The sequence below is a fragment of the Monodon monoceros genome, unplaced genomic scaffold (genome assembly GCF_005190385.1).
Source record: "Monodon monoceros isolate NGI ecotype Baffin Bay Population unplaced genomic scaffold, NGI_Narwhal_1 Super_Scaffold_11, whole genome shotgun sequence".
Lineage (NCBI taxonomy): Eukaryota > Metazoa > Chordata > Mammalia > Artiodactyla > Monodontidae > Monodon > Monodon monoceros.
Window position 1 is genome coordinate 4,359,304 of NW_021703767.1, and position 22,244 is coordinate 4,381,547.

Genomic DNA, 22,244 nt, shown 5'->3' on the forward strand with positions numbered 1-22,244 from the left:
GGGCGTGTGACGGGGAGGAGCCAGGAGGGCGTGTGACGGGGAGGAGCTAGGAGGGCGTGTGACGGGGAGGAGCTAGGAGGGCGTGTGACGGGGTGGAGCTAGGAGGGCATGTGATGGGGGAGGAGCTAGGAGGGCATGTGACGGGGAGGAGCTAGGAGGGCGTGTGACGGGGAGGAGCTAGGAGGGTGTGTGACGGGGGTGAAGCTAGGAGGGTGTGTGACGGGGAGGAGCTAGGAGGGCATGTGACGGGGAGGAGCTAGGAGGGCATGTGACAGGGGAGGAGCTAGGAGGGCATGTGACGGGTATGTGGGGTGGAGCTGGAAGAGTGTTGACTGGGAGGAAGGGGTATCTGTCAAGGTCCCCGAGGAAGAAGCACATGAGCTGAGTTGAGGGGCAGGTGGGCGTCAGGGAGATGTGGTGGGGAGAGCAGGCAGGGCATGGAACCTGTCCCACTAGACAACGTGATGGCCATGGAGGCTGGCGCTGAGGACAGGAAGGGGCAGGAGATGAGGCTGGGAAGGACCTAGGGGCACCATTGTGCATTTATCAGAGATCATTTATCAGGGATCTGAGCGCTGTGGCACATGGGGTGGGATTAAGGCATCCAAGCAGGATTTGTGTAGGTCACTGGTTCTTTGAGTCTAACCTCCAAGGAATCAGCCTGGGCTAGACAGATGCGTTTGAAAGTCAGTGACCAATGGGTGGGAAGTGATGGTGTGGCCATGGATGGAATTGCTTAGGAGAGGGTACAGGGAGAAGAGAGGGGCGTAGGACCCACCCTGAGAAAGGGAGCAGCAAAGGAGACCCCCATGAAGAGGAACACAGGCATTAGAAGAGGTCCTGGGAGGAGGGTGTTACGGAAGCTGAGAGAACAGGTAAGGAAGGTGAGCAGGGGTGCTTCAGAGGTCAAGGAAGATAGAAAGTGAGCAAACTGGGTGTCCCTGGACGAATACGGAGTGAGAGCTGCCTGCTCAGTGCCTCGCGGCCATGTGCCGCCGCCCTCGGGGCAGAGAACCGGGAGGAAGCTCCTGCGGTCTCTTCACCCATCACAGGTTCTCCACTGAAACTGTCAGTGACGATTTGCAAAGTCTCTAATGCTGGCCTTCATAGGTTTGTACATTTTATAAGAATGAAGCCAGTTTGAAATATGTATCACAGGGAAGGACCCCTCGCTGGATGAGCTGAGAAGGGGTGGGGCAGTCACTTTGCTGGATTCCAGGAAAAGTGAAGCGTGGCTAGGGTTGCACGAGAGGGCACAGAGCTCCAATTTCCAGCTGAACAATGAGGCTCAGAGGGGCCAAGTAACTTGCCTAAGAGGCACAGCTCAGGACTGGATGGGGGACCGTCTACCTCCAAAGAGGTGCCTGCAAGTCTGGAAAGCCTCCCTGGGGGACAAGCCTTGTGTCCCGGGGGAGAGTTTGGACATTCAGATCATAGAGTTGAAAGTCAGAAGTCAATTTACAGCAGGTGTCTTCCTCCTTCTGGGTCTTACAGAGGGAGAAGCACCGTGCCTGAGCTGACAAGGGGGCCACAGCTGGGCAGGAAGGAAGCCCAGGTCCCCGCCAAACACAGCACTCCCCACCAGGCTCATTTAAAACTACAGACCTACATAGAGCACAGGGAACTATATTCAATATCGTGCAATAACCTATAACGGAAAAGAATCTGAAAAAGAATACCTATGTATGTATAACTGGATCACTTTGCTATACATCTGAAAGTAACACAACATTGCAAATTAACTATACTTCAATAATTAAAAAGAACTACGGACCTACAAGCCATTCATTTCTAAAATGTCATCTGAAGAATCTAGGCCCAGAGACAGAGCCCGGCATCTGTATGGTGTTTAACTCTTCAAAGCCGGTCCTCTCCTTAACTAAGAAAGAAAACCCAAGCCAAGAGAGCCGGCTGAGATGAACCTGGCAGAGAGAGAGAACGCGCACGTCTCTGGTCCACGCACCATGAGACAGAGACAGCTCCCACCCTCGCTGAGCTTTCCCTGCTCCAGACAAACATCCTCCCCAGGCCTCTCCCTCCTGATGGAGCCACTGAAATCAGAGGATAATTTTAGACGAGGCAGACAAATTTTGTACTCTCATTCCTTCTCGTGCTTTAATTACAGTCAGGCGCTGCTGGACACGTGCTGTGCTGACCTCAGGGGTGCTAGCGCCCCTCTGCCACAGTCCTGCTGGTCCCCGCCGAAGTCACGGGCTCTGCAGAGACCCAGGCTGGCCACGGGCTTGTTGGAGTCACACACTGATGCAGAACGTCCTTGGGACGGCTGTCAAACGCCCCTAGCTCAGAACAGCAAATCTGAAGGTGCTCGTGTTACTTTCACTGAGGCCAGTTTTACTCTGAAGGAGGCAGCATATCGCTCTGCATTTCCAGCACAGTCTGGTTTTCAGCCAGTTTTCTAAATTTAAGGCACTGAGAATGTGACCTGCCAGTTTTTTCTGATTCAGCAGATATTAGACACGCAGTGGATGAAAAAGGCAGTCCGCTGCTCCCTTGACCTTTCAGCTCACAAAGGACCTCGGTGTTGTTTCTTCCTGCTTTTTCCCCTCTGCATTCTTCTGACGTGCCTGCTGCTCTTCCGACAGCACATTCAGACTTTTCAAGTTTGGGTCCAGGACAAGCAAAAACCCTGCTCTTCCTTCCCCTGTCCTGCTGTCACCTGTAATAGAGCAACTGCTGTGCATCTCCTATCAATCATTCTTTGGATTTGGCCAGCCCGGTGGAGTTGTGGGACTGTCAGCCCCAACTGGGGTCAGTGCCAATAGAAAGCCTTTGTGCAGGAAACGCTCATTTTTGGTCACTTTGCCAGGGTGGCCCTGCGTGAACAGATGCTAATGAAGACACCCACGAAGTCGAGAGAAACGTTTATCTTGTGTCGAGACAAACAGTAGTAGCACTGTGGTTTGGACATGAAATAGAAGCTCTTCTTGCCCGAGCACATGGTGCCAGGCTTTTACGCCCGACCCTCCTCACAGCCCCACGACAAGAACACGGAGACTCTCAAGGGGCACAAGAGCCCTCTCCAGGCACTCAGCTAATAAGTGGCAGAAGCTAGAGATGAAATTCAATTCCATCTGCCCTTTAAGGCTGCGGTCCTCCCACTTAATGCCCTGTGGTCTATCCTGTTGCCTTGAACTAACTGGAAAGTTGGGGTCACACTGGGAATACTGTTAACCAGGCCCTCAAAAGGCATGTTGTCCTTGACCATGATTTTAATTGTATTTCAAAGCACGGCCATAAAAGAATTATTACATTGGTGGATTACCCTTTGTCTTCTGTGAATCTCATTCTCTTACAGAAGTAGGAATTACAATCCCAGCATAGCTTGGATGAAGGCCAAAAAAGGAGTACAATTTTTGGTTTGTTTTAAAGGCTACAAACATATTCCTGGTTTACTACTTACTTTACTATAGTATATTACCAAGTGGTTCTTTTCCCCCTTAGATTAAAAAAGTACTATGCTAACTACAATGTTATTTGAAATACTAAAAAGCACTACACCTTCAGATCCAAGTCCTCTGAGGTTAAAGTGAAGGAATTATTTGCTGGTTAATATCAAAGAATAAGACTGTGAACTTAATAAGTAATCATTAAAATAAAACCACCTCAAAATCCTCAGACGGAGACTGTTAGGCTACGTGGCGGTATTCCCCAGCATGCGGTCATGACCTGGTGTGACCTCTGAGATTCATCCTGAGGACTCACCAGAGACGTGCGGGCCACTGCCTCGACCACGGCGTCAAACACCTTCTGGGGCAAGCGCAGCAGTGTGGTGCCACTGTCCACGATGGCCTTGTCCGCGTTATACTAGAACGGGGAGAGGGGGTGGGGAGAAGGCACATGAGCGACAGGGCACCCGCATCAGTGCACGGCTGCAGCCCGCCGTCACCGTGGACCTGTGATACACACATTCGGCAGTCATGGTACCTCCTTGGTGGCTGCAATTCATTTCATCTTCTCAGAACTTGGGAACCGAGAACTTCCTTGCCCAATGTTCTCATTATAGATAAAGAAACCGAGGCCAGGAAAGGGCAGTGACATTGACCGAAATCAACAGCCTAAGGCAGGGCTTTTCTCTTACTCAGCAGTGGCCAGATTTCGTCAGGGATCCTCCAAAGAGGGAAGACCCATTTGTCTTTAGAGGTTGAAATGATATGTTAAATGTCATTTATACAGATCATGAAAACTCAACTCTCTATTACCCTGCTAGTGGAGAAGGAGGGGGAAGGACAGTTTTTCAGTAGACACCCCATATTTGCATTTAGAATGGAACCAAAGCCACCTTCAGCAAGAGAATCTCACACACACAGAGGCATTCCCAGCCCTGACCCCGCCTCTGTCATTCTTTATGTGGCCGAGTGGGAAGAATGCAGGTCAGTGGGCCAAGACCAGAGTAGTCACCCAACCTCTAGGGACATAACTGTATGAGCAAGGCTGCCCAGGAATGGAATGAGTCGTGGGCAATTTAATTCTCCTGCTTCTACGGCAAATCCATGAGTCGTATGACCAAATACACCAAGCAGGTCAAAAGGAAATAAGGATTTGTTTAGGTAGCAGGTGGGAGGAGTGAAGAATTTTGAGAAATTGAAATACAGCAACTGACTCATATTTTTTCAAATGTAAAACGAATTTCAGTTTAGAAACAAAGTTAATTGAAATATAATCTAGTTTGTTCGCGCTTGTATGTGTAAGAAAAGCTCGCACACTGAAATGCTGGGCGGTGGGACGTTCTGGGTTTTGTTGTTTGCTCTATGTGGCAAGCTTGGCTGATTGTGGGGGGCAGAAAAGAACCAGGAATATGAGAAGCAAACCTCCAAATAAATGCTTACACTCTCCAACACACACTCACACACAAACACATACACACACGCGCACACACACGCGCGCGGAGTCTGTGCTTTATTTTAGGCCCTCCCACCTGATTCTATCATTGGACTCTTCAACGGCAAGTAAATGCCTCTTGACAGCAAACAGGTTTGTGGACTTAGGACTGAAACACCACCCCAACGGAATGGACCACCCCTTTGTCAAGCTTTGACTTGTTTTTTCAGAGGCATCTGTGTATATGAGAACTTATGGTACAATGTGATGGTTAAACTGAAGGGCAGTGATGACAGGTAAGAGTACAAGGAATGCTGCTGAAATGCTGGTGGTTTTTGTAAACCATCCTGAAAATATTGTAGAGGACCAGGTCTCCCTCAGAGCCTCATAATCACGTCATTATGTGCCAAACTGCAGCGAGAGGGTGTGAACGAGGTTAACGAGAGATGTGGTTTCCCAGCTCTGCACATGTGCCTCCTTTGAGCACCATCAAAAGCCATGCACATCTTTAGAGCACATGTTTCTTCAAGTGAGAACTGTATACTGGGGGGGAAGGGGGGTTAGCTGTGAATGGAGGATAAAGCTGATTTACTTTTGGTTTCATTTTGCTTATCTTTTAGTCCCACTTTACACTGATAAAACCCTGCTTACTTCTCGTTGTCCTGAACCGAGATCAGGGACCATCAGGCCAAGATGATATGGTTCTGGACAGTTCTCTTCACTCACCATTTCAGGCTAATTCCTCTCTATTAAGAGAAGCAGTTGAAAGGAAGCAATGTTTTTTGGGGGGGGGATCATTGGTATAAAATCATCTACAAAAAGGCCCTGTAACTTTTAACGTCATGAACTTTTGATTTATCTCGCGATGTAATGTACCCTCTGAGTTCACATTCAGGTCCCAGCTGTAATATTTAAGTGACCCAGGCACACACAGACAGGTAGACACAGAGCGGAAATACCTCTCTGCAGTCCAGGTTAAGGCTCTGACCTCCGATTTCCAATTTCAGAATTTCTATCTGGTAATACCACTCCTCCTTAATAGGGGTATACCAGATGTCTCCTTTGTACAAGGTTGGTTCAATTCCACCCAGGACCTGGGATGGAAGATATTTACAGGTATAAGAGAAAAAAATATACAGGCATGTAACAAGTTACACAGAGAAGCATGTTGTTAGAAGGCAAAACTTCACTAGAATTAGTACTTTCAAGTTATTGGGATGTTATAAATAAATACATACACCTGAAAATTAAACAGGGAACATTCTGGGGCCATGTATCCAAAGATCAAAGACTTTTGTACCCTAGTCTAATCAGGATGCTTTGATGGTTTCCCTTATCTAAAGTTAGTACATACAGTTCCAGCTCCATGATACTGAGATCCCCACCCCTCCGGCCCCCGACCCCGGCCACTGGCAAAGAAATGCAATAAAATTGTAAACCATACAGACTGACAAAAATTTAGTTCCTCAGAAGACAGAGGATGACTTCCTGCCCCGCACATTTGCGTGGAAAGCAGAACAAAAGAGCTTCCCTAACCAAAACTTCATTTTGCACATCTGTATACCATCATCCCACAGATCTAGGCTACCTGCTCCCCTGAAAAGGTGATAAAAAAGGTGCTGAGAGCAGGTGTATTGTTAGCAATCAAAGTAGATGAGCCTGCTTCTCATGCATGGAAAGCAAAGGGGTCAACATCACCCACCCTGAGGGGGCCCCTTCATGTACATTCTCCCCATCACCTCCTACTTTAGACGTCTGGGTGCAGGGCCCATCAAAGGGACACTTGGGTTATGGCATGTTCACAGTGTTGATTCTGCTTCACTATGTGTGTGCTGTGTATGTGCATGTGTGTGTATGCGTGTGTATATAAGTGTGTGTACGTAAGTATGTATGTGTATGTTTGTATAGCTGTGTATGTGTGTGCATGTGTGTATATGTATGTGTATATGTGTGGGTCTGTGTGTGTGTGTGTGTGTGTGTGTGTGCGTGTGTTCAGAGCGAGAGAAAGGATGTACAGTTTTCCTCATCTCCCCACCAAATTTATGAAATCAGTCCTCTCCCTTTGATTCCCCTCCCCAGAGTAAGGCCCACCTGCCACCCCACCCCACTGGTCCTCATGTGCCCCTGCCACACCCAACCAAAACAGTTACCTTTCAAAGGAACATTTTTTTAAAAAAAGCTTTAAAGGAATCTGACTAACTCAACAGTGCAAGACAACTATACCCCAATTGGAAAAAAAAAAAAAAAAAAAAGGTATGGGAATAAAAAAAAATAAAGGAATTTGGGGAAGCAATGAGAATCATCTTATGAGATGGCAGGATGATTAGGAAAGATAAAAATAATAGCTAGTTCTATCCATTTTTAAGGGCTCTCAAACAAGGATTATTAATATTTGACAGTACCTATGTATGCCTACATGTCTAATATTTCTATCAGGGTCTTAATAAAGCAGAAAGAGCAGCCCCATTGATCTCTGATGTTCCCCCTTTAAAATGAAAAGATACCCACAAGACTACCTCCGTTGGTACCAGATCCAGCGACTGGCAATCCAGCCCCACACATCTGCATGGAGAAAACATTGGGGATCTTTGCTTGTGCCACGAGGGAATCAAAGAATGTCTCCAGAGAACTTGATGGCTGCAGCAGGGTTGGGAAAGAGCACAGCTGCTTCAGGACTCGCAGCGTAGACAGGGAGTGACCCCAGGCACCAGGCATGTATACCAGGCATGGTATACAACATGGCATTTCTTTATATTTAATATTTTCGAGGCTAAGGAATAAACGAGCTTATGATTAAGTACACTGATTCAGAAACCTCCAACAGAACTCCCTAAGACTTGGTATTTTTCCTTTTGGGATGGCGGCTCTGTTGGAAAAATAAGATAGTATTTCCGGAAGCTGTTAAGAGGCTGCCCCATTTACCATCCTGACTGCCTTGGGAGGCAGGCGTGAGAAGATGTGGAAGTGGGTTACCCAGGTAGGTGGTGGATTCTAATCTTAGACAGTTCAGAGTAAGGAGAGAACAGTGTCTCCAGGAGCTGCCTTTACAGCTGCAGAAAAAGTTTTTATTCACCCGTTTCAGCTGTAGTCGTCCATCATGCAAATGACAGGCGCCTGCCTCATGAGGACAGGCCACATCCCAGATCCCGGACCCTGGGAGGCGGCTTAGCTCCGCCGGCTGTCTACTGAGCTCTGGCAACCGGGAAAGGAACGATGCTATTCTCCTGCAGTGGAAAAGCTCATTATTCCCCATTGCCATATGTCAGTAATGTCCTCTGTGCTTCTGTTACATGTAACCACACCTTCAGAGACCAGCTGTACTTCTCCAGGACTGAAAAGGAGGGATGGTCTGTGAGCAGGTCTTAGCTGGGGGTGGGTCACAGGTGCTTGTGGTCAGGAAGGAAGGTCATAGACCTATGTTTCGATTTTGGCTTTGACAACTGGGAGAGAGATTAGAGTTGGTTACTACGAATGGTTAGTTCTTGATGAAAACAACTGTAGCAGCATAGATGCTCTTGACATCTTCTGAGCATCTACGGTTAATATAAGGAAGGATTATTTATAATCTGTAAGAACTGAAACTCTAATTCTAGAGGGAGTGAGAGGAGTGTTACCAGACAGACATTTCTTCCCATTTCTTTAGTTCATTTGTATTTGGCCTCCTATCTGCTTCTTTCCCAGCCGCTGTGGACTCTCTTGCAGAATTCAGTACAATCTCTACATGTAACCTTGTCTAAATACTTTGTGTTTGGGTCAAGGAATGAGACAAAGCCCCCTTTTGAAACGGGCTGGGTCTGGTGATGACCCAGTCAGTGTCCACCTTCTTGAGAGGCAATGAGATAAAACACTGCCCGGAATTGAATCCTGGCTCCACCGCCCACCTGCTAACCGTGTGACTTGTCCCTTTGTTTCCTTATCTGTAAAATGGGGATCATAGTCGCATCCCAGAGCTCTTCTGGGGCTTAAATGGGTCAGTTCACACAGAGTGCTTGGAATAGTGCCTGGTACACGGGATAGGATCTATTATTATTCTGTCAGGTCATTCTTCAGTAGGACTCGGGATCCTTTAAGGTTTAAAAGCACACAGCTGCCCAGGACCAGCCCAAGAGAACCTGATTCAGCAGGGATGCGGCTGGATGCAGGCAACTGTAGTGTGAGAGACCCCACAGGTGGTTCTGACCACATCCTTGATGAGAAGCACCTGGCATCGGCCGGGGGCCACCACACACTGTGACCCCACTGGGTGCTCGGGGAACCTATTTCAGAAACACCTTTGGGCCGCCAACCTAGACTGCCCTGCCAGTCCTGTTTCTAGCCATGCTCCACTTCCTACAAATCCTGTTACTGTCTCCCCAAACCTAGGGAAGTGAAGACAATTGTTGGCAATCTTGGAATTTCATAGATGAAAAGATAAAAAGTCATGTGGGGAGTCTGGACACCCAAAAGAACCCCAAAGCAGTCTATTCTCAAGGAAGTTTGACATATTATTAATTCCAGATAATTTAGCTTTATGCTACCATCCTCTAAATAACCAGCATCAAATCGATCATACATTTTTTATTTTCAGAGTCACAAGAAGATGAAACATTTTGCCTGAGGTCACATCGTCTGTGAAAAGTATTTAGGAATGTAAGTTGCTACAAGTTTGGGAACTCATATTAAGCATTTCCTACAGTGCTGAGCAAAAAAAAAACGGCTCCAGAAGTCATCGGGGCTCCGTAGAGGGGGCTCTGTGCTCTGACAGCCCTAGGCAAGGGGTAAACCTCTCTGACCCTCAGTCCACACATCTCTAAAATGGGGATAACAGGGGCCTACAAAGTCTGCCTCGTGGGGAGGTCTCAGACACCTTGCAATGGTCTCAGCCTAGGGCTTCACGGGCTATTTTTTGTCCTTGAGAAGCCACAGTGTTGGGAAACGGCCCCTGCCTACTGGCCCATCTCCACCCCCTCACATCGCTGCCCTGCATCGCTTGCTCGTAAACTTGTGCTGGAATAAATGTCCTTATGGAGAGAAAACAGGCCTTTCTGCACCCATGATTCTTTGTTCCACACTTAGCTCTGGCTCGAAGCCTAACTCTGAACAAGGAGAGGCCGCGCCGGGGTGCCCGTTTACAGGCCAGGAGGGGCAACCTCTCCTCAAGTGTATGCTAACCTGCCCTGGTCTCCCGGAGCCCCGGGGACGCACAGGTGTCAGATCCGCCTGCCCCTGGCATCCCTTCCGGGTGGACATTTCCCAGCCCACCTCACCCATCCTGCTCATGAACACACTTCCTCTGGGTGGGATCAAGGACAGATAACTGGAGAACATTCAATCCTGGCTTTCCCTGTTTTGTGAAGGTTCTGACGCTGAAGAGAGCAAGGGTCCCACCATCTCTCCTCACTGCATCGCTAATTCCAGTGGCTGGCGATCCCCAGGGCGCGCTTGCAGGCTGTCTGTGCTCCCACTACAGAGTGAGGGGAAGGCAGCACGATGCTCTCTCTGCCTGGTGGGACACCTCTTCCTGCCGAGGTTCCAGTGTCACGTCTTTATGTGAATGTATGAATTTAATAAATGTGCTTACTCTTAATCCTGCCCAAATAAAAACCCCTAAACAAACACCATAATCAAACTGATTCAACTTCTGTTAACACCTGTCAACTATACAAGTAAAATAAACGAAAGGCAAATGAAAAAAGTGATGCTATGAGTGTACCTTGTAGGAAGGTTCAAAGAATGTCACCATTCATCTTAGATTTTAAAAATGCTTAGAGATAACCTTAATTGTGCGAACACTGATCTTTCAACCATGTGATTCTCACTGACTGTCTTGGACAGCTGGACCCAACTGTTGGCCCCTCCAATGTCTGGCTTCAGAATCTTGTCCCATCACTTGATTTCCTTAGATCCACCCATGATTCTTACCTTGGCCAGGGTAGCATAAGCCAGTCCAAGTATCCCATTCCATTTAATCCCAGGCAAAAAGAAATTCTCTGACTCAAAGATGGTGGCAATGTTGACCAGAAAAGAACTGTTGAAGCCTTTTGGGATGGTGACAACGTCCTCCCCAACGAAGCCAGTCCAACTCCCTTGCGTGTACTTCACGGTGACATCAAAGCCCTTGGGGCGGTAGGTGCTGGACCTGGAAAAAGAGAAGAGGCAGCGTGTCCTGTATCCCATCCACCTGTCCCTGTTCTGACCACATGGCGATCATGGCTGCAAAGACAGCGGCCCTACGCCCAGAAGGTCTGCGTAAGCAATTCTTCATAATTAAGACTCCTCACGCTGACAAGATGACGTTTCCCATAAAAAATAATCGCTAACATTTGGGTAATGGCGTCTTCTGCACCACGCGTAAGGGAGCGCTGGGGTCAACGTGTAGCCCCGAATTTAACTCTTCCCTCCGCCCAAGTCCTGCCCCGTAAGCCAGGTGTTGTACTTAAGTGCATTGGCCTGGGACGCCACAACTGGATGTAGGCTGCCTGGCCCTCTGGCTCTGCGGGAACCCTGCACTGCTACTCTGTGACAAAGGGAGGGGCTGGCAGCCCAGAAAGAGGGACCACCAGCTTGTGGCCAGGGGTTCAGATTCACACAAACAGCCAACGTGACGAATAAAGATCAAGCCACACACCCCCAGTACCAGGGCTGTCCCTCCTCAGGGCCCGCACGACCTCCTGGTGTCACAAGTTCCTTCTCAAGGTCGTCCCTGTGCCCCAAGCTGATTATACTCATATCAACACATGAAGGAGGATGCTGATGACAAGTCACTGTGACACAAGTCACTGTGACAACCCCACAACTCCTAAGGGTAAGAGTTACTGAAACAGAATAACACGAACAAGACCAGACAATGGGTGGGGTAGATGGAAATCCTGCTCTCGGGATTTCAGAGACAGGCAGTAAACAAATGAACCCCTAGAATTCCAGGCGATGATAGAGCGATGAGTCACCCAGAGAAGAGAGCAGGGTGAGGGGAGGGTGGTCACTGAGGCCTCTCTGAAAGAGGACATTTGGGTAAGACCTGCCTGAAGACAACAAGCCACAGGGCTCTCTGGGGAGGGGCATCCTGGAGAGAGAACAGTAGGTGTCAAGGTCCTGGGGTGTCCAATCCTGTGAGGTCATTCTTATACCTAATTGAGCTTGAAAACTCTGTTGACTATAGGCAGGAACCCAAGGGGCATCTCTGAGCAAATATCTGGGCATTCAAACCAGGCTTCCCCTAGGAAAATGATCAGATTCCTAAGAGCAGTGTCAGATCACCAAACATATCCTTGTAAAGTGTTCCTGTTTGTCTGCAGTTTTCATTTCATTTTGTTTTAATACTAAATCTCTGAACATTAATACATGTTACTAAGTGTTTGCTATAGGATTATATGAATTTGCTGTATGGATTATATGGTCTTTTTGGGAGTCAGGGAGAAAGTTAAGTCAGGGATGATATGACCTTTTTCTGATACATCTCATATAAGCTTTAAAAATGGTAACAGTCTTTAATTCAGTAATTGTACTTCTGAGAATCTGATCCTAAGAAAAACACCCATGACGCAAACAGAGATTCATGAACAAAGACAGTCATTATGTTTTACTTATAACAGCAAACAGTTGGAAACAACCTAAATGCGCAGTAAAAAGGAAATAGTTTAGTAAATTATGGTACATCCATATGATGGAATATTAAATAGCTCTGAAAAATGCTGTTGAGTAAGACATTTTCAATGACACAGTAAAAAAATAAGGTAAAAGAAACATTTGTATATGTGGCAGAATCTTCTTCAAAAAAATTTAATACACTCCGATATTAGCAGTGCTACCTCTGGGTGGTGGGGTTTTGTAGGGGAAACTCTCATTCTTGTGGTTAGATCCTTCCATATTTTCTGCATATATAACTTTTTATAATCAGGGAAAATAGGTTATTTTTAAAATGTCTGGCAGACACATTTTGGAGAAATTTAATTTATTCTAACTTCATAATGGGATATGAAATATGAAGAATATTTAATTTTAACATTTTCTGACTACTTTAGCTAACTCCACCATGATCTTAAAAAGAGAGCAGCATTAAGTGAACATTTTATGTCCAGACGTCTTCTGACAAGGGCTGGCACAGACCGAAAAGTAAGTGTGGATGCACCCCAGGCACATGGAGCTCTAAGGGACCCATCAGAAATTACACATATAAAGCGCGTAGTCAGGTCATTGAAATGCAGGCACTTGAGGGTTGGTGTTTTAGTGCCAAGTTTTAGTGCCAGCATCAATTCAGTGACGATGCCTGGCACACAGCAGGGACTGCACACGTTTAGGAGGAAAAGCAATTAAAATACTAAATTGTCAGTCCCTTTTGACAATTTGGGGTCATTCCATAAGTTTAAAACTGCACTACTGCTGGGGGTATAGATCAGTGGTAGAGCATTTGACTGCAAAACACTACTGCTAATGGAAGAGGCTAATTATTTTGAAAGGCTTAGAGAATGTGATCTAGCACAGGGTTGGCAAACTTTTTCTGTAAAGGGCCAGAAAACAAATCTTTCAGGTTTTGTGGGTCACATGATTTCTGTTACTACTCCACTCTGCTAGTGAAGAAGCAGCCACATACGACAGATAAACAAACGTGTGTCTGTGTTCCAATAAAACTTTATTTACAAAAACAGGAAGCAGGTTGGATGTGGCCTGTCAGCCCTAGTTTGCCAACTCCTGATCTAGAAGATTATTATCTCCCCAAATATTCTATAGTACCATGACTTCCTCTGGAGAAGTTTTTTTATTTTTACTCTGTCCAGACTACAGAAAACTCATTAGAATCTGCCAATGTTACTGATAAGATGGACCAGCCTGACCATCTAAGTAGCACGTCCTCTGCAGTGTACTGACCAGCTTGCTGTTTCCCTCATGGGCGAACATTCTGGATGTTTCGGTGCCATTTACAGAGAGATGAGAGGCAGCTGGAGTTACATTGCCTGCAGTCAAATAGTACTTCAACCACTTAGGAGCCATGTGTGACCCTAAGTCAAGTTAATTAACTTCCCTGTACCTCGGTTTCCTCAACTAAAAAGTCGGGACAAGTACAGTACCATACCTCATGGGGTTAATATTAAGAGAGTTAATACTGTAAACCATTTAGAACAAAACCCTGGAACACAGCAGGTACACAACAAACACAGCTGCTATTATTATAATTATCTAATCACTTGCTACGTTTATTCAATCTATGGACTGCTATTAGAAAATGTAAGATATTTTTTCTAGAAAATGTTCCTATAGAGATACTCTTTCTGAATATCCAAAACTGTCTCATTCTGAAATCCAACAACCTCCAGGAAAAGAGGCAAGTCTTGGGTAAGATTTGGTTAAAATGATCCAGGGAGGGGAGGAACCTTCTAGGTTTCTAAAAGATGGAGCTCTTCTGTGTTCTGGACCAGGGCTGTCCAATAGAACGTCTGCAATGACAGAAATATTCTCTACCTATGCTTCCAATACAGTAGCCACAGGTGGCTACAGAGCACCTGAAATGTGACTGTAGATCTTCCTCAACATACGATGGGGTTACATCCTGATAAACCCTTGTGAGTTGAAGTTATCATTAAGTTGAAAATACATTTGATATACCTAACCTACTGAACACCCTAGCTTAGCCTAGCTTACCTTAGCCATGCTCAGAACACTTATATTAGCCTACAGTTGGGCAAAACCATCCAACACAAAGCCTATTTTATAATAAAATATTGAATATCTCCTGTAAGTTATTGAATATTATACTGAAAGTGAAAAACAGAGTGGTTGTCTGGGTCCAGCATGGTTATCAGTGTGTAGCTGTTTACCCTCATGACTGTGTGGCTGACAGGGAGCTATGGCTGCCGCTGCCCAGCATCACAAGAGAGGATTGTCCAGCATATCGCTAGCTTGGGAGAAGATCAAAATTCAGAATTCAAAGCACAGTTTCTACTGAACGTGCATTGCTTTTGCACCATGGTCAAGTTGAAAAATCATAAGTCAAACCATGATATGGGACCGTCTGGACAGTTTGACTAAAGAACGACTCTTTATTTAACATTAATTAATTTAAATTTAAATAGCCACAAGGACCTTCAAGATGGTGAAAGAGTAAGACGTGGAGATCGCCTTCCTCCCCACAGATACATCAGAACTACATCTACATGTGGAACAACTCCTACAGAACACCTACTGAGCGTGGGCAGAAGACCTCAGACCTCCCAAAACGCAAGAAACCCCCACGTACCTGGGTAGGGCAAAAGAAAAAAGAAAACACAGAGACAGAAGAATAGGGACGGGACCTGCACCAGTGGGAGGGAGCTGTGAAGGAGGAAAGGATTCCACACACTAGGAAGCCCCTTCGCGGGAGGAGAGTGCGCGTGGCGGAGGGGGGAAGCTTAGGAGCCGCGGAGGAGAGCACAGCAACAGGGGTGCGGAGGGCAAAGCGGAGAGATTCCCGCACAGAGGATCGGTGCCGACCGGCACTCACCAGCCCGAGAGGCTTGTCTGCTCACCCGCTGGGGTGGGCGGAGCTGGGAGCTGAGGCTCGGGCTTCGGTCGGTCGGAGCGCAGGGAGAGGACTGGGGTTGGAGGCGTGAACACAGCCTGCAGGGGGTTAGTGCACCACGGCTGACCGGGAGGGAGTCCAGGGAAAAGTCTGGAGCTGCCGAAGAGGCAAGAGACTTTTTCTTACCTCTTTGTTTCCTGGTGCGTGAGGAGAAGGGATTAAGAGCACTGCTTAAAGGAGCTCCAGAGATGGGCACGAGCCGCGGCTAAAAGCGCGGACCCCAGAGACGGGCATGAGACGCTAAGGCCGCTGCTGCCGCCACCAAGAAGCCTGTGTGCGAGCACAGGTCACTCTCCACACCCCCCTTCCGGGGAGCCTGTGCAGCCCGCCACGGCCAGGGTCCCGGGATCCAGGGACAACTTCCCCGGGAAAACGCACGGCGTGCCTCAGGCTGGTGTAACGTCACGCCGGCTTCTGCCGCCACAGGCCCGCCCCGCATCCGTGTCCCTCCCTCCCCCCGGCCTGAGTGAGCCAGAGCCCCCGAATCAGCGGCTCCTTTAACCCCGACTTGTCTGAGCGAAAAACAGACGCCCTCCGGCGACCTATATGCAGAGGCGGGGCCAAATCCAAAGCTGAGCCCGGGAGCTGTGAGAACAAAGAAGAGAAAGGGAAATCTCTCCCAGCAGCCTCAGGAGCAGCGGATTAAATCTCCACAATTTGATGTACCTGCATCTGTGGAATACATGAATAGAAAACAAATCAGCCCAAAATTGAGGCAGTGGACTTTAGGAGCAACTGTAGACTTGGGGTTTGCTTTCTGCATCTAATTTGTTTCTGGTTTTATGTTTATCTTAGTTTATTTTTTAGTGCTTGTTATCATTGGTGGATTCCTTTATTGGTTTGGTTGCTCTCTTTCTTTTCCTTTTTAAATTAATTTTTTATTTTTTATTTTAATATATTATTAAAACATTTTATTTTAGTAACTATTTTATTATTTTTTTTTGTCTTTCTTTTTTTTTTTCTCCCTTCTCTTCTGAGCCATGTGGCTGACAGAGTCTTGGTGCTCCAGCCGGGTGTCAGGCCTGAGCCTCTGAGGTAGGAGAGCTGAGTTCAGGACATTGGGCCACCAGAGACCTCCCAGCCCCACGTAATATCAATCAGCGAGAGCTCTACCAGAGATCCCTGTCTCAATGCTAAGACCCAACTCCACTCAACGACCAGCAAGCTCCAATGCTGTACACCCCATGCCAAACAACTAGCAAGACCGGAGGACAACCCCACCCATTAGCAGAAAGGCTGCCTAAAATCATAATAATTTCACAGACACCACAAAACACACCACCGGACACGGTCCTACCCACCAGAAAGACAAGATCCAGCCTCATCCACCAGAACACAGGCACTAGTCCCCTCCACCAGGAAGCCTACACAACCCACTGAACCAACTTTAGCCACTGGGGACAGACACCAAAAACAACACGAACTATGAACCTGCAGCCTGCGCAAAGGAGACCCCAAACACAGTAAGTTAAGAAAAATGAGAAGACAGAGAAACACACAGCAGATAAAGGAGCAAGGTAAAAACCCACCAGACTAAACAAATGAAGAGGAACTAGGCAGTCTACCTGAAAAAGAATTCAGAGTAATGATAGTAAAGATGATCCAAAATCATGGAAATAGAATGGAGAAAATACAAGAAACATTTAACAAGGACCTAGAAGAACTAAAGAGCAAACAAACAATGATGAACAACACAATAAATGAAATTAAAAATTCTCTAGAAGGAATCAATAGCAGAATAAATGAGGCAGAAGAACAGAAAAGTGACCTGGAAGGTAAAATAGTAAAAATAACTACTGCAGAGCAGAATAAAGAAAAAGAATGAAAAGAATTGAGGACAGTCTCAGAGACCTCAAGGACAACATTAAACACACCAACATTCAAATTATAGGGGTCCCCGAACAAGAAGAGAAAAAGAAAGGGTCTGAGAAAATATTTGAAGAGATTATAATTGAAAATTTCCCTAACATGAGAAAGGAAATAGTCAATCAAGTCCAGGAAGAGCAGAGAGTCCCATACAGGATAAATCCAAGGAGAAACATGCCAAGACACATATTAATCAAACTATCAAAAATTAAATACAAAGAAAAAATATTAAAAGCAGCAAGGGAAAAGTAACAAATAACATACACTGGAATCCCCATAAGGTTAACAGCTGATCTTTCAGCAGAAACTCTGCAAGCCAGAAGGGAGTGTCAGGACATATTTCAAGTGATGAAAGGGAAAAAACAAGATTACTCTACACAGCAAGGATCTCATTCAGATTCGATAGGGAAATTAAAACCTTTACAGACAAGCAAAAGTTAAGAGAATTCAGCACCGCCAAGTAGCTTTACACCAAATGCTAAAGGCATTTCTCTAGGCAGGAAACACAAGAGAAGGAAAAGACCTACAAAAAAACAAACCCAAAACAATTAAGAAAATGGTACTAGCAACATACATATTGATAACTACCTTAAATGTAAATGGATGAAATGCTCCAACCAAAAGACATAGACTGGCTGAATGGATACAAAAACAAGACCCATATATATGCTGTCTACAAGAGACCCACTTCAGACCTATGGACACATACAGACTGGAAGTGAGGGGATGGAAAAAGATATTCTATGCACATGGAAATCAAAAGAAAGCTGCAGTAGCAATTCTCCTATCAGACAAAATAGACTTTAAAATAAAGACTATTACAAGAGACAAAGAAAGACACTACATAATGATCAAGGGATCAATCCAAGAAGAAGATATAACAATTGTAAATATCTATGCACCCAACATAGGAGCACCTCAATACATAAGGCAAATACTAACAGCCACAAAAGGGGAAATCAACAGTAACACAATCATAGTAGGGGACTTTAACACCCCACTTTCACCAATGGACAGATCATCCAAAATGAAAATAAATAAGGAAACACAAGTTTTAAATGACACATCAGACAAAATTGACTTAATTGAGATTTATAGGACATTCCATCCAAAAACAACAGAATACACTTTCTTCTCAAGTCCTCATGGAACATTCTCCAGGATAGATCATATCTTGGGTGACAAATCAAGCCTTGGTAAATTTAAGAAAACAAATCGTATCAAGTATCTTTTCCAACCACAACACTATGAGACTAGATATCAATTACAGGAAAAGATCTGTAAAAATTACAAACACATGGAGGCTAAACAGTACACTACTAAATAACCAAGAGATCACTGAAGAAATCAAAAAATTCCTAGAAACAAATGACAATGAAAACACGACAGCCCAAAACCTATGCGATGCAGCAAAAGCTGATCTAAGAGGGAAGTTTATAGCAATACAATCCTACCTTAAGAAACAAGGAAAACCTCGCATAAACAACCAAACCTTACACCTAAAGCAATTAGAGAATGAAGAACAAAAAAACCTCAAAGTTAGCAGAAGGAAAGAAATCATAAAGATCAGATCAGAAATAAATGAAAAAGAAGTGAAGGAAACAATAGCAAAGATCAGTAAAACCAAAAGCTGGTTCTTTGAGAAGATAAACAAAACTGATAAACCATTAGCAAGGCTCATCAAGAAAAAATGGGAGAAGACTCAAATCAACAGAATTAGAAATGAAAAAGGAGAAGTAACAACTGACACTACAGAAATACAAAGGATCACGAGAGATCACCACAAGCAACTCTATGCCAATAAAATGGACAACCTGGAAGAAATGGACAAATTGTTAGAAAAGCACAACCTTCCCAGACTGAACCAGGAAGAAATAGAAAATATAAACAGACCAATCACAAGCACTGAAATTGAGACTGTGATTAAAAATCTTCCAACAAACAAAAGCCCAGGACCAGATGGCTTAACAGGCAAAATCTATCAAACATTTAGAGAAGAGCTAACACGTATCCTTCTCAAACTCTTCCAAAATATAGCAGAGGGAGGAACACTCCCAAACTCATTCTACGAGTCCACCTTGATACCAAAACCAGACATGTCACAAAAAAAGAAAAGTACAGGCCAATATCTCTGATGAACATATATGCCAAAATCCTCAACAAAATGCTAGCAAACAGAATCCAACAGCACATTAAACAGATCATACACCATGATCAAGTGGGGTTTATCCCAGGAATGCAAGGATTCTTCAATATATGCAAATCAATCAATGTGATACACCATATTAACAAACTGAAGGATAAAAACCATACAATAATCTCAATAGATGCATAAAAAGCTTTCAACAGGGCTTCCCTGGTGGTGCAGTGGTTGAGAGTCCGCCTGCTGATGCAGGGGACACGGGTTCGTGCCCCAGTCCGGGAAGATCCCACATGCCGCGGAGCGCCTGGGCTCGTGAGCCATGGCCGCTGAGCCTGCGCATCTGGAGCCTGTGCTCCACAACAGGAGAGGCCACGACAGTGAGAGGCCCGCGTACCGCAAAAAAAAAAAAAAAAAAAGAAAGAAAAGCTTTCAACAAAATTCAGCACCCATTTATGATAAAATCTCTTCAGACAGTAGGCACAGAGGGGACTTACCTCAACATAATAAAGGCCATATATGACAAAACCACAGCCAACATCGTTCTCAATGGTGAAAAACTGAAACCATTTCCTCTAAGATCAGGAACAAGACAAGGTTGCCCACTCTCGTCACTATTATTCAACATAGCTTTGGAAGTTTTAGTCACAGCAATCAGAGAAGAAAAGGAAATAAAAGGAATCAAAATCAGAAAATAAGAAGTAAAACAGGGTCTTCCCTGGTGGCGCAGTGATTTAGAATCCGCCTGCCAGTGCAGGGGACATGGGTTCAAGCCCTGGTCTGGGAAGATGCCACATGCCGTGGAGCAACTAAGTCCGTGTGCCACAACGACTGAGCCTGCACTCTAGAGCCTGTGAGCCACAACTACTGAAGCCCACGTGCTGCAACTACTGAAGCCCGTGTGCCTAGAGCCTGTGCTCCGCAACAAAGAGAAGCCACCACAACGAGAAGCCCACACACTGCAATGAAGAGTAGCCCCTGCTTGCTGCAACTAGAGAAAGCCCGCACGCAGCAACGAAGACCCAACGCAGCCAAAAATAAATAAAAATAAATAAATTTAAAGAAGTAAAATTGTCACTGTTTGCAGATGACATGATACTATACATAGAGAATCCTAAAGATGCTACCAGAAAACTACTAGAGCTAATCAATGAATTTGGTAAAGTAGCAGGAAAGAAAATTAATGCACAGAAATCTCTTGCATTCCTATACACTAATGATGAAAAATCCTAAAGAGAAATTAAGGAAACACTCCCATTTACCACTGCAACAAAAAGAGTAAAATATCTAGGAATAAACCTACCTAAGGAGACAAAAGACCTGTATGCAGAAAATTATAAGACACTGATGAAAGAAATTAAAGATGATACAAACAGATGGAGAGATATACCATGTTCTTGGATTGGAAGAATCAACATTGTGAAAATGACTGTACTGCCCAAAGCAATCTACAGATTCAATGCAATCCCTATCAAACTACCAATGTCATTTTTCATAGAACTAGAACAAAAACTTTCACAATTTGTATGGAAACACAAAACACCCCGAATAGCCAAAGCAATCTTGGGAAAGAAAACCAGAGCTGGAGGAATCAGGCTCCCTGACTTCAGACAATACTACAAAGCTACAGTAATCAAGACAGTATGGTACTGGCACAAAAACTGAAATATAGGTCAATGGAACAGGATAGAAAGCCCAGAGATAAACTCATGCACATATGGTCACCTATTTTTGACAAAGGAGGCAAGAACATACCATGGAGAAAAGACAGCCTCTTCAATAAGTGGTGCTGGGAAAACTGGACAGCTACATGTAAAAGAATGAAATTAGAACACTGCCTAACACCATACACAAATATAAACTCAAAATGGATTGAAGACCTAAATGTAAGGCTAGACACTATAAAACTCTTAGAGGAAAATACAGGCAGAACACTCTATGACATAAATCACAGCAAGATCCTTTTCAACTCACCTCCTAGAGAAATGGAAGTAAAAACAAAAATAAACAAATGGGACCTAATGAAACTTAACTGCTTTTGCACAGCAAAGGAAAACATAAACAAGACGAAAAGACAACCTCAGAATGGCAGAAAATATCTGCAAACAAACAAACTGACAAAGGATTAATCTCCAAAATATACAAGCAGCTCAATGCAGCTCAATATCAGAAAAACAAACAACCCAAATCCAAAAATGGGCAGAAGACCTAAACAGACATTTCTCCAAAGAAGATATACAGATTGCCAACAAACACATGAAAGGATGCTCAACATCACTAATTAGTAGAGAAATGCAAATCAAAACTACAGTGAGGTATCACCTCACAACAGTCAGAATGGTCATCAAAAATCTACAAACAATAAATGCTGGAGAGGGTGTGGAGAAAAGGGAACGCTCTTGCACTGCTGGTGGGAATGTGAATTGGTACAGCCACTTTGGAGAGCAGTATGGAGGTTCCTTAAAAAACTACAAATAGAACTACCATATGACCCAGCAATCCCACTACTGGGCATATGCCCTGAGAAAACCATAATTCAAAAAGAGTCATGGACCACAATGTTCAATGCAGCACTATTTACAATAGCCAGGACATGGAAGCAACCTAAGTGTCCATCGACAGATGACTGGATAAAGAAGATGTGGCACATATATACAATGGACTATTAGCCATAAAAAGAAACAAAAGTGAGTTATTTGTAGTGAGGTGGATGGAGCTAGAGTCTGTCATACAGAGTGAAGTAAGTCAGAAAGAGAAAAACAAATACTGTATGCTAACACATATATATGGAATCTAAAAAAAAAAAAAGGCTCTGAAGAAACTAGGGGCAGGACAGGAATAAAGATGGAGACATAGAGAGTGGACTTG

At 45.0% G+C, this 22,244-nt stretch overlaps 1 protein-coding gene across 1 annotated transcript in view; it reads right to left on the reverse strand.

Moving 5' to 3' along the window:
- BACE2 (beta-secretase 2) overlaps nt 1-22,244 on the reverse strand; it is an 86,502-nt gene that overhangs the window by 25,004 nt on the left and 39,254 nt on the right. Inside the window, exons 3-6 of the mRNA XM_029215526.1 lie at nt 10,741-10,957; nt 7,348-7,476; nt 5,799-5,933; nt 3,724-3,825 (exon numbers count right to left, since the gene is read on the reverse strand). Coding sequence (XP_029071359.1) covers nt 3,724-3,825; nt 5,799-5,933; nt 7,348-7,476; nt 10,741-10,957 — 583 coding nt within the window. The remainder of the gene's footprint in view (nt 1-3,723; nt 3,826-5,798; nt 5,934-7,347; nt 7,477-10,740; nt 10,958-22,244) is intronic.